Source organism: Anomaloglossus baeobatrachus, chromosome 3, assembly GCF_048569485.1.
Source record: "Anomaloglossus baeobatrachus isolate aAnoBae1 chromosome 3, aAnoBae1.hap1, whole genome shotgun sequence".
Taxonomy (NCBI): Eukaryota; Metazoa; Chordata; class Amphibia; order Anura; family Aromobatidae; genus Anomaloglossus; species Anomaloglossus baeobatrachus.
In genome coordinates this window covers 39,593,661-39,605,848 of record NC_134355.1, presented here as the reverse complement: position 1 = coordinate 39,605,848, position 12,188 = coordinate 39,593,661, and the positions used below count along the sequence as shown (strand labels likewise).

Below are 12,188 nucleotides of genomic sequence, written 5' to 3'. Positions count from 1 at the left end.
TTGACAAATCCTCTGCTGACTAGGCCATGACACATGCAATGTGATATCGTGAGATGTGTCATGTCATAACATCATGGCTTAATTAGAAAGCAAGATGGAGGAGGTTCGAAGACACTGACCACTGGGCACCAGAAAACTCGAAAGATGACAGAGGCTGGAAGACAGTGAGCACCAGGCACTGAAAGATGACAAAGATGGACAAGGCTGGAAGACAGTGACCACTGGGCATCGAAAGACGGCAAAAATGGCAGAGGCTGGAAGACACTGAGCACCAGGTAATGGAAGAAGCCAAAGATGGCGGAGGCTGGAAGACATTGAGCACTGAACATCAGAAGACACCAAAGATAGACAAGGCTAGAAGATACTGAGCACCGGAAGATGCCAAAGATGGTGGAGGCTGGATGACACTGAGCACCAGGCAATGGAAGACACCAAAGATGGCGGAGGCTGGAAGACACTGAGCACTGAACATCAGAAGGCCCCAAAGATGGATGAGGCTAAAAGACATTGAGGACTGGAAGCCAGAAGATGCCAAAGATGGCGGAGGCTAGAAGACCCTGAGCACCAGGCACTGGAAGATGCCAAAAATGGATAAGGCTGGAAGACACTGACCACCGGGCACTGGAAGAGGCCAGAGATGGCAGAGGCAGGAAGACACTGAGCACCAGGGAATGGAAGACACCAAAGATGGCGGAGGCTGGATGACACTGAGCACCAGGTAATGGAAGACACCAAAGATGGCGAAGGCTGCAAGACACTGAGCACTGGACATCAGAAGATGCCAAAGATGGACGAGGCTAAAAGACATTGAGGACTGGATGGCAGAAGATGCCAAATATGGCGGAGGCTAGAAGACCCTGAGCATCAGGCACTGGAAGATGCCAAAAATGGATAAGGCTGGAATACACTGACCATCGGGCACTGGAAGATGCCAGAGATGGAAGAGGCTGGAAGACACTGATCATCAGGCACCAGAAGACGACAAAGATGGACGAGGCTGGAAGACACTGAGCACCAGGCACTGGAAGATGCCAAAGATGGCGTAGGCTGGAAGACACTGAGAAGCAGGCAACAGAAGACACCAAAGATGGCGGAGGCTGGAAGACAACCAGTAAAGACTGATTATATGACATAAGGCACTTCCACCATAAAAATCGTAGCTGGGGTGCTCTCATAGGTTTAGTAAAGACCAGTAAAGACTGCACTTAGTGACCAGGTCAAAGAAGACCGTAAAGGATCTGAACTGCATGGTGGGATAGGTGACAGCCGGGTGAGTATAATCTTTTTTCACCCATGTTTACTATGCTCTTTGGTGTGGAGAGACCTTAGACAATAATATTGCACATTTGATTTTCATCTAATAAATTCAATGCCAATCAAATTTTCTGCCCAAATTTCAGCCAATATGCACAATTAAAACTTTGCCAATCTCTCATTGCTATTTTCCCGAAAGTAAAATCTACCCCTAAAATAAACCCTAGTAGGATTTTGGGGACTTATTGGATTGTGCTTGAAATATAAGCCCTACTCCAAGAATAATAATGCGGTTCCATAAGGAAGTGCCCAAGCAGCTAAAAAGGTAAAAAATTGCAGCAGAACCCTTCATCAAAGAAAACAGAAAGCACTCATCAGACCCAAAACAATTACCGTTGGCAAGTGCTGATGGTGGATGGGCTCTCACACAGAGATCTGCGTTGCTGTCAGGCCCTTCGCCGTTCTAGCTGCATTACACTGCAGCTCTCACAAACAGATCGGGTACCAGTATCACTGCAGGCGAGTGATACTGCTTCCAGTCACCAGGGGGAGCCAACAGCTGTAGAATGCAGGGGACGCAGATTTGTATGTGAGAGCCCATTCACTTGCCATCTCTACTGGTTTGGGGTCTGGTAAGTGCGATTCTTTTGGGGGGCGTCTGCTTTCTTTTGGGGGTAAACTTAGCAGTACATAGAGAATAAAACATTTAAGCAGGTAATTTAAACCTTTGTAGATATGGTCTATACCCCCCACTATAGGATGGGTTTGGACCATGGGAATAGCAGATCAGATAAGAAAATGTGCATCTGAACCAGTTAAAGGATTAGAATGTGATGACATGATTATATTTGAATAAATGTTGATTTTTTAGTTCAATAATCAATCAGGATTGTTGTTTATGGGAAAATATAAGATCTCCCCTGAAAATAAGACCTAGCACAAAATAATATGAGACCCTGTCTTATTTTCGGGAAAACACTGTATTACCAATCCACAGGGGGCAGACTGCTGAGACCTTCACAAATCCTAAAAAAACAAAGTCTCCTGTTTGAATGCAGAGGTAGTGAGCATGTGCGACCACCGCACCTGTCAACAGTGAATGGAGCAGAGGTTGCACATGCTCAGTACATTCCAGTAACACCTCTTTTTCTGTGGTTCCCAGTGGTCGGATCCTCAGCAGTCACACTTTTATACCTGTACTGTGGATATATAATATATATTGTTTATGGGATGACCTTTTCAACCTCTAGAGACCAATTAAGAAACATGAAGTCAAAAAATGCCCCCATCATCAAAAAAGTGGCGCCACCACACAATAGGTCACTAGGTGGCGCCACCATCACCACACAATAGGTCAAGGGGATTTATGAAAATCTGACTTTAGAGCGATATGAGAGATGCATTGTGGGAGCAGTACCCTATCAGGGGGTCTTAGGATTATAAGATCAGTGGTGGTCCTCTAGAGATCAGGCAGTATTGCCGATCATTAGTCCGTGCCCTGGAACGTAACCTCGTATTAAATATCGATCACAGCTCATTTGTTCCTCATGTTGCCCTCGCCAGCAGTTCTGCAAATTGTCTTCTCCGCGCAGATATGTCATAGTAAGGTCTGTTTGACAAGCTCTGATACGTCTGCAAACAGTTCAGCATAATGATGACCATTCTCGCAGATCATGAAGTCTGCCAAACAAGCAGAGCGAGGAGCCGCGCACCCAACCCTTCTAAATATAGTCACCACATTGATCCAGCTTATAAAACATTCATGAATGAGACGCCGGCACCTGCACGGCCTTCTGTAAATCCAATAGAAGGTTTCTGCTTTTACCATTTTCTAGATGCAGCGCAGATCTCTGCATTGCCGGCTGAATGCTGATAACGGAGAGCAACGTGTCTATGTGGTTAGAGGCTGCTGTATCTAATTAGAACAGCTACTTACTGGTTTGATTAAATGGTTAAAAATAATCTGCAAATTATAGATAATCTTCAAAATATAGATTTACCCCCAAAAAATCACTGCAAAGTGACGACCACTAGGTGTCGCCCTTCTGTGCAAGAATCTGTACATTCTGTAGTTTAAACTGCCTCCAGGTGGATTTCATGAGGGCTTCTGTCTCTTTAAAGCAAGTGGGAGGCGGGGCTTTGTCTCGAACAGGAAGTTGGATGTGGGGTGTTGTATGTCTACAGGAAGTGTGGGTGGGTCTTTGTCTCTGTAGGAAGTGTGGGGTGGGGCTTTGTCTGTCTACAGGAAGTGTGAGTGGGGCTTTTCCTCTCTGCAGGAAGTGGTGGGGCTTTGTCTGTCTACAGGAAGTGTGGGCAGTCTTTATCTCTCTACAGGAAGAGGGGTGGGGCTTTGTCTGTCTACAGGAAGTGTGGGCGGGTCTTTGTCTCTCTGCAGGAAGTGGGGGTAAAGCTTTGTATGTCCATAGGAAGTATGGGTGGGTCTTTATCTCTCTGTAGAAAGTGGAGGAAAGGCTTTCTATGTCTACAGGAAGTGTGGGTGGGTCTTTGTCTCTGTAGGAAGTGTGGGGTGGGGCTTTATATGTCTACAGGAAGTGTGAGTGGGGCTTTTCCTCTCTGCAGCAAGTGGTGGGGCTTTGTCTGGAGGAAGTGTGGGTGGGTCTTTGTCTCTCTGCAGGAAGTGGGGATAAGGCTTTGTGTGTCTACAGGAAGTGTGGGCGGGTCTTTGTCTCTCTGCAGGAAGTGGGGGTAAAGCTTTGTATGTCTACAGGAAGTGTGGGCGGGTCTTTGTTTCTCTGCAGGAAGTGAGGGTAAGGCTTTGTATGTCTACAGGAAGTGTGAGCGAGTCTTTGTTTCTCTGCAGGAAGTGGGGGTAAGGCTTTGTATGTCTACAGGAAGTGTGGGCGGGTCTTTGTCTTTCTGCAGGAAGTGGGGGTAAGGCTTTGTATGTCTACAGGAAGTGTGGGCGGGTCTTTGTCGCTCTAATAGAAGAAGGGGTGGAAAATTGTCTCTACAGGAAGGAGGCCAGGTCTTTTTTTTCTACAAAAAGTAAGGGCAGGTCTTTGTCTTTTTGCATGAGGTGGGGATGCGTTTTTATCATTTTACAGGAAGTGTAGTCAGGACTTCGTCTCTCTGCAGGAAGTGGGGGATCAGTTTTTGTCATTTTACAGGAAGTAGGGGTGGGAATTTGTCTCTACAGGAGGAGGTTGGGTCTTTATTTTTCTACAAGAAGTGAAGGCAGGTATCTGTCTCTCTGCAGGAAGTAGGGATGGGTTTCTGGCATTTTACAGGAAGTGGGGGCATGCCTTTGTCTCTGTGGAAAGTAGGGAGAGATATTTATCTCTATACAGGAAGTGGAGGAAGGGCTTTCTCTTTCAACAGCAAAGTGTAGGCAGGTCTTTATTGTCTTACAGGGAGTGGGGGTTGGTCTTTGTCTCCCTACAAGAAGTGAAGATGGTCTGTCTTTGTCTATACAGGAAGCGGGGTCAGATCTTTGTTTCTACAGGAAGTGGATGAAGGGCTTTGTTTCACAACAGGAAGTGAAGACGGGTCTTTGTCTATACAGGAAGTGGAGGAAGGGCTTTGTCTCTCAACAGGAAGTGAAGACGGGTCTTTGTCTATACAGGAAGTGGAGGAAGGGCTTTGTCTCTCAACAGGAAGTGAGGAGAGGTCTTTATCTATCCAGAAAGTGAGGAAAGATCTTTGTCTCTATACAGGAAGTGGAGGAAGGGCTTTGTTTCTCAACAGGAAATAGGAGCTGGTCTTTGAGGCTTTACAGGAAGTGGGTATTGGTCTTTGTCTCTCTAGAGGAAGTGGATACAAGTCTTTGTCTTCCTATAAGAAGTGAGGGTGGTTTTTTTGTTTCTCTACAGGAAGTATTGGATAGTCTTGTTTTCTCTGCTCCTGTTCTCTTATTTGTATAATTCCATACAAACTAGAGTTGACAAAAAAGATACCCAGGACCCTGGTCCAGAGGTCACAAACTGCGACTATAGCTCTATGAATGTCCTTCTAACTACCGGTATCCCCGGTTTCTCTAATGATTTGTAGGCCTGGTACAATATTATGTGGCATGACACACACATGACATCACTGTGGGCATACTAACCATGAGAGGTATCAGCCATGTCGACAAGTAGGAAAAGATTTGCAAGGCTCTGGCATGCTATGCACTACCAATGTGGTTAGTGGACCAGCTTTAACACAGACACTACAGTGAGGTGGTCTTTTATTTCAGGAGAGGCCAATCACTGGACCATGACAGGAACAATGCATGTTAGAAAGTGAGAGAAATTCACACCCAGCTCCTATTGTGCTGGCAGAATGCCGACAAAAAAAGAACCTGCTGCTGAAGAGGAGTGGTTGGCAAATGAAAGTGCATGAGAATCAAGACAATTTCTGGACATATTGGACTGGTATGTGCGCCAGAAGCAGTTTTTACCTGTTATGGGAGATGAGGGCAACAAGATCAGGTTTTGTGTGAAATGAAATAAAAAAAGCTAGTTATTTTACTAAACTAAATTTCTATATCTTATCATAAACCCACAATTATTTACTAACTATGCAATACTGGGTAATTGGGAGGTAGTGCTGTATGTCTGTCAATCGATGCTCTGGAATTATTGTCTGGTTTTGACAGCTACGACACATATTGTGCTGACAACCTGAAAGCGACTTATATTATGGGGACAGAGGTTCACGGCGAGAGGTTTAGCACTGTCTACAAAATGCTGTTTCAGGAAAATGTAGACGGCAATAACATGAAATGTAAATGCATTAAATCAGATGATTTTCCTCCACGTCTGCCCCTTCACCTCTCGCTTCCTTCTGTAATGTCAGGTGTGAGATTCCATAGAACGCTTAGCGTGCGGCTCTATTACATCAGCGCTGTGCGTGATAGATGGTATAGACAGACAAGTACATCTCATATTAGGCACAGTGATAAAATGTCTTATTGTTCTCCACCTGTCTGGGTCATGTTCAGGTGATGGGATGTTTCACACATCAGACGGTGCTGACAAACAAGGGAATGTACTGCGATTCTGCACAGCCGCATGACAATAACCACAGTATATGGAAGGGAATATAACAGGAGGATTCAATGGAAAGAATTGGTAGAAAGTGAAGCTTATACAACTCATCACTTACCTCTGTATACCTAATAATAATAATAATAATAATAATAATAATAATAATAATAATAATGTATATGTCTATCTATCTATCTATTTATCTATCTACTGTATCTATCGATCTATCTATCGTTGAAACCAGACCTTTCCATCCACTTGCTCGCACCTTCCTTTTCGGGTTTGCCCATAAATTTTTAATAGTATTTTAATCAGGGCTTTATGATGGCCACTCCAAAACATTGACATTGTTATCCTTAAGCCACTTTGTAACCAGTTTGGCAGTATGCTGCTGGTCATTGTCCATTTGGAAGACCCTTTTCCCCTCAAGCTTTAAGTTCCTGGCTGATGTCTTGAGATGTGGCTTCAGTATTGCCACATAATCTTCTTTCCTCATGATGCCATCTATTTTGTGAAGTGCACCAGTACCTCCTGCAGCAAAACTACCCCACAACATGATGCTGTCACCCCCGTGTTTCACAGTTGGGATGGTGTTTTTAGGCTTCAAAGCTTCTCCCTTTTTCCTCCAAATGTAACGATGGTCATTATGGCCAAACAGTTCAATTTTAGTTTCATCATTCCACAGGACATGTCTGCAAAAATGAAGGTCTTTGTCTCTGTGTGCATTTGCAAACATTAATCTGTCTTTTTATGGGGTTTTTTTGGAGTAATGGCTTCTTCCTTGCAGAGTGGCCTTTCAGCCCATGTTAACTCATTTCACTGTGGATTATGACACAATCTTACCAGCTTCCGGCAGCATTTTCACAAGGTCTTTGGCTTTTGTTCTTGGGTTGATATGCACATGTCTGACCAAAGCACAACGCAGAATCTCTATTCTTGGGATATTCTCTGTCTCTCTCTCTAGGCCACGTCACACACAGAGATAAATCTTTGGCAGATCTGTGGTTGCACTGAAATCATGGACATATTGTTCCATTTGTACACAGCCACAAACCTGGCACTGATTGTCCACAATTTCACTGCAACCACAGATCTGCCGCAGATTTATCTCTGTATGTGACAGGGCTTTCTCTCTCGTCTTCATAGAGAGTGGATGGAAACTTCTGGTTTCAGCTGTATATTCAAAGAAAAAAGAAGGCGGTTCAAGTATTTCAAAAGCAAAACATGGTGACTTTATTGGCCCAATGCAATGACTGAAGGCCGCTTTACACGCTGCGACATCGATCAAGTGATCTCGTTGGGGTCACGGAATTTGTGACTCACATCCGGCCGCATTAGCGATGCCGTTGTGTGTAACACCTATGAACGATTTTGCATCGTTGCAAAAACGTGCAAAATCGCTCAATGGTGACATGGGGGTCCATTCTCTAATATCGTTGCTGCAGCAGTGTCAAAGTTGTTCCTCGTTCCTGTGGCAGCACACATCGCTCCGTGTGACACCGCAGGAATGAGGAACCTCCCCTTACCTGCCTCCCGCCCGCAATGAGGGAGGAAGGAGGTGGGCGGGATGTTCGTCCAGCTCATCTCAGCCCCTCCGCTTCTATTGGGCGGCGGTTCAGTGACGCAGCTGTGACGTCGCTGTGACGCTAAACGAGCCGCCCCCTTAGAAAAGAGGCGTTTCGCCGGTCACAGCGACGTCGCAGGGCAGGTAAGTAGTGTGATGGGTCTGGGCGATGTTGTGCGCCACAGGCAGCGATTTGCCCATGTCGCACAACCAATGGGGGCGGGTACCCACGCTAGCGATATCGGTACCGATATCGCAGCGTGTAAAGTGGACTTTAGTCAATAACGACTAGACTATATGGATAAAGTTTTGCTTTTGATATACTTGAAGTGCTTTTTCCCTTTGTTTGCATGCCCATACTAATAGGGACTATGGAGCCTGGATTCTGAGGCTTGTGCTCACCATTAGATTTACATGCTATCGATACATTTTTTCTATCTATAAATCTATCTATGTATCCATCATCTATCTTTTGATCCTTCTATGAGCTTGAAAATCTCTCAAGATATAAATGAAACACATTATAGTCAGCAAGCCGTTGATTAGCTGCAGCGCTCAATAGACTGGTGCAGGAGCTGTATATATGAACCTTTAATTTTTTCACTCAGGGGATATGTTTTTTTTCAAGGTATTGATCAAGTAGCTGACAACCAATTTAAAATATAATTTGTGACAAGCAGGAATTGCACAGATGATGTAAAAATCATCCAGCAACTGTAGAGTTAAGGTTGCAAAAGGAGACAGGAAGTATCCAGCAGTGACCCAGGGGATTCTGGAAAGCAGTGAGTGTGTATTTGCCTCTGCAAAAGGAAAGCAATGTTTTTGTCTCTCTGCAAAGAAGGAGCAGTGCTCAGAAAGTGTAGTGTATGTATCCTGAGAAGAGTCAAGCTACAGAGGTCAGCCAGTTAAGGAAAGAGACTTTCAGGAGTGGAGAATAAACAGGACAGTTCAAGAGCAAACTCTGTGCAGCAGAAGTATGGTAGAGAGAAGTGACCGAATACAGTATTCACCCCTCATCTCATTGCATGATAAGGTACAGTGTTCTGCTCTGGGCACATCTACATCGTAAGGGGAAATACTGTGTGTATGGAGAGAAGATAATCTGTGAACAGACTGTCATATATGTAATTATGGAAGCTCTGTGTGATGATTATTCCAGCTACTACTGCCTGGAACAGTGTTATATAGCAGTGTGCTTGCTGGAAACTCTTACATCACCTCATGTATAGAAGATGCTGGCTACGTGTGCTCTGATTTAATCCTCCAAATTTCCAAACAACTCATGTTTACTTTTCCCAGCCTCCCTATACAGAGTGGTGGACATACAAGACATTGTTAGTGACAAAAAACTCCAGATGTTCCATTATTATCTCTCAGAGGCGAAACTTAAACCTTCTAAGCCCTAATGCAAAGCCAATGACAAAGCTCCCGTGTCTACTATGTGCTATTTACATGAATGGTTTTTATTTTGCTAAGGAGTCTTTGGGACCCTTCAGTCACTGGGGCTTAGATGCGGGAGATACCTCTGCACCCCTATATCTATATTCCTGCAAACAATTAAAACAGATCAGAATGAGAAACCTGTATTATGTATAGATTATATACAAGCAGCAGACATCGATCTTAGTGTGTGCACTTTTACGTTACTCACATTTAATGCTGGAGGATAAACTTCTTGGTGCCGACGTGTCCACAGCAGCTAAAACAGAAACAAATGGAAGAAATACATATTATTATATCATAATTTTTCATATATGAGGCCAATGATGATGGACTGTATCACATCCAGTATCCCAGTCTCCTCTTTTGTCTTGGGTTTAGAGAAAACGTAAGAGACACCTTGTTACCTTTTTGAGCCCATTTTCTCATTGTAGACAACTGTCCACCCATGCTGTAAGCAAATACAAGGCAAAGCGGAGCAGATTATGCACTTTCAATAGCTTATTAGTCAACTTTAAGCGGTAGAAGAAAAAGACTGAAAGGATCAAAATTTGGAGGATCAATATTATAGATTCTGCTCGAGTCTCAGGGTTCTTATTTTAGAATGGAGCCTCACTTGTTACATTTTGTTATTGTGCCCATTATGGCAAATCCTTGTTATTATAACAGGCTGTTTAGATTAATACTACAAGACATTAGCATTACTCAATGATAATACCTAATGTCAGACTAGGCATTGTGTACATAGTGAATCAAATTGTATTGTGAAAACTACTTGTCATGATGTGACTGCAGGAAAGTGAGGGACAGGGGTCTCCTATACCGTTCCTCATGCTAGGGGACCCTAGGCTATCCCTAACCTCCGGATTACTCCTAATGGGGGAGATGCTGGAGTCCCGTGCCTTACTATTCTCCTGACCAGAACTAAACTATCCCCCCAGAGAAGGATGGGGCAGGAGTGTGATGATAACACAGATAAAGACAGACAGGGAAAAAACAAAACTCAGACACACTACAAACCTATAAGAACAAATACTAAGAGACTAAGGAGAAAAGCAAGAGGAGGAAGGCAGCAATAAAAGGTCAACAAGAGTTAACACCACAGCTGCAATAATGCACAGCAACCACCAGTAAAGGCGGCGTTATACGGTACGATATATCTAACGATATGTCGTCGGGGTCACGGAATTCGTCACGCACATCCGGCATTGTTAGAGATATCGTACTGTTTGACACCTCCGAACGACTGTGAACGAGCAAAAATACTCACCTTATCGTTGTTCGCTGACACGTCGTTCATTTTCATAAAGTCGGTCACATTCCTGGATGCAGGTTGTTCGTCGTTCCTGAGGCAATACACATTGCTCCGTGTGACACCCTGGGAACGACGAACACAGCTTACCTGCATCCCGCCGACAAGGCGGAAGGAAGAAGGTGGGCGGGATGTTACGTCCCGCTCATCTCCGCCCCTCCGCTTCTATTGGGTGGCCGCTGTGTGACGTCGCTTTGACGCCGAACGTCCCTCCCTCTTCAGGAAGAGGTTGTTTGCCGCCCACAGCGAGGTCGTTCGGGAGGTAAGTACGTGTAACAGGGGGTAAACGACTTTGTGCGCCACGGGCAACAAATTGCCTGTGACGCACAAACGACAGGGGTGGGTGCGATCGCTTATGCAATCGCACAATATATCGTCCCGTGTAATGGGGCCTTAAGTCTGCATCACATCTCACCAGACCAGTATAGAGAAGCTATAGCTGGCAATAAAGGAAGTGTCCAGCCAGCATATATAGGAGGGGAGCGAATGTGACTAGCTCCCACACAGCATGTTATGAAGGGAGACTAACTATCAGCCCAGCAGAGATTAACTCTTGCTAGCCTGCCTATGAACTGCAAGTCTGTGGGTCGACACTCGAGTCTGCCTACGCTGATCACAGACATCAGAGAAGTTGGCAGGAAGTGTACCAGAATCTGTAGTCTCCACAGATCCTGACGCCGCCATGACCGTTGGCGATGTTTGTAAAACCTCCTTATGTGTCAAGCTATGTGTGGGCAAATGGCAGAAGGGAAGGGAAACCCTATGTCTAGGGAAGGGAGCGCAGGTGGCCGCTGACCATACCTACCACTGGTGCCTGGGGTCCTTCATAGGTTCTGCACCTATGCAGGATACTTGGTCATAGGCTAACCCTGGGCCCTAGGTAGGGAGTGGATGGGATGAGCTCTTCGTCAACCCCACTAAGAGCTAAAGGACACATAGAGATAATTAAGGGAAGGTAACAAACAACTTATCTCCAAGAAGATTTCTGGAGAGGGACTGCAACACGCAATGAAGTGACTCCAGATAAATGCAAGCTGACTGCATGTGTGACGCCCTGGACTAGCCAAGGGGTCACAGACACAACACCACACACACCCCTTCCCCGGACAGGTGACAACAGACACTAAAATCCTTGTTGCCACCCTCCAGGGTCTGATGTCCACACCAGGTGGGACGGAGCCAGGCGGTTGGCCCTGCCCACCGAGGAGTTCACAGGCCTGGAGGCGGGAAAAACAGTTCAGTCAGTCAGTGCAGGAGAGGAGAGTTGAGGAGGAGAGAGACACACACAGGCGGACCTGAGTCCAGGCCCACCAGTGGAACTGCAAGTGTCTGGGTCGGAGCCCAGGCACCTCCAGCAAGAGACGGTGGTGGCCGTCTGCAGGAGTTGGCGTACGGCCGGTGGAACCGTGGGACCGGGGTCGGGCGGTGGCCCGCCAGTACCAAACCGGGGAGCCGATTGGAGGCCAAGCACCAGGCAGGGTACTCAGACCCCGACAAGGCTAGAAGCCGCCCTGATAGTCAAATTTACTGATTGCGGTCTGGACCTCAGGGGTTCATTCCCACCCAAGTCCTGATTGAAGGCAACAGCCCAACCATTCAGGATAAGTGCCACCGCCAAAGGCAAGAGATC

At 45.7% G+C, this 12,188-nt stretch overlaps 1 protein-coding gene across 1 annotated transcript in view; it reads right to left on the bottom strand.

Annotated features, from left to right (window-relative positions):
• Positions 1 to 12,188, bottom strand: part of LOC142295983 (spermatogenesis-associated protein 7 homolog) — a 246,500-nt gene that overhangs the window by 157,100 nt on the left and 77,212 nt on the right. Inside the window, exon 3 of the mRNA XM_075339138.1 lies at positions 9,458 to 9,505. Within this exon, the coding sequence (XP_075195253.1) occupies positions 9,458 to 9,505 (48 nt within the window). The remainder of the gene's footprint in view (positions 1 to 9,457; positions 9,506 to 12,188) is intronic.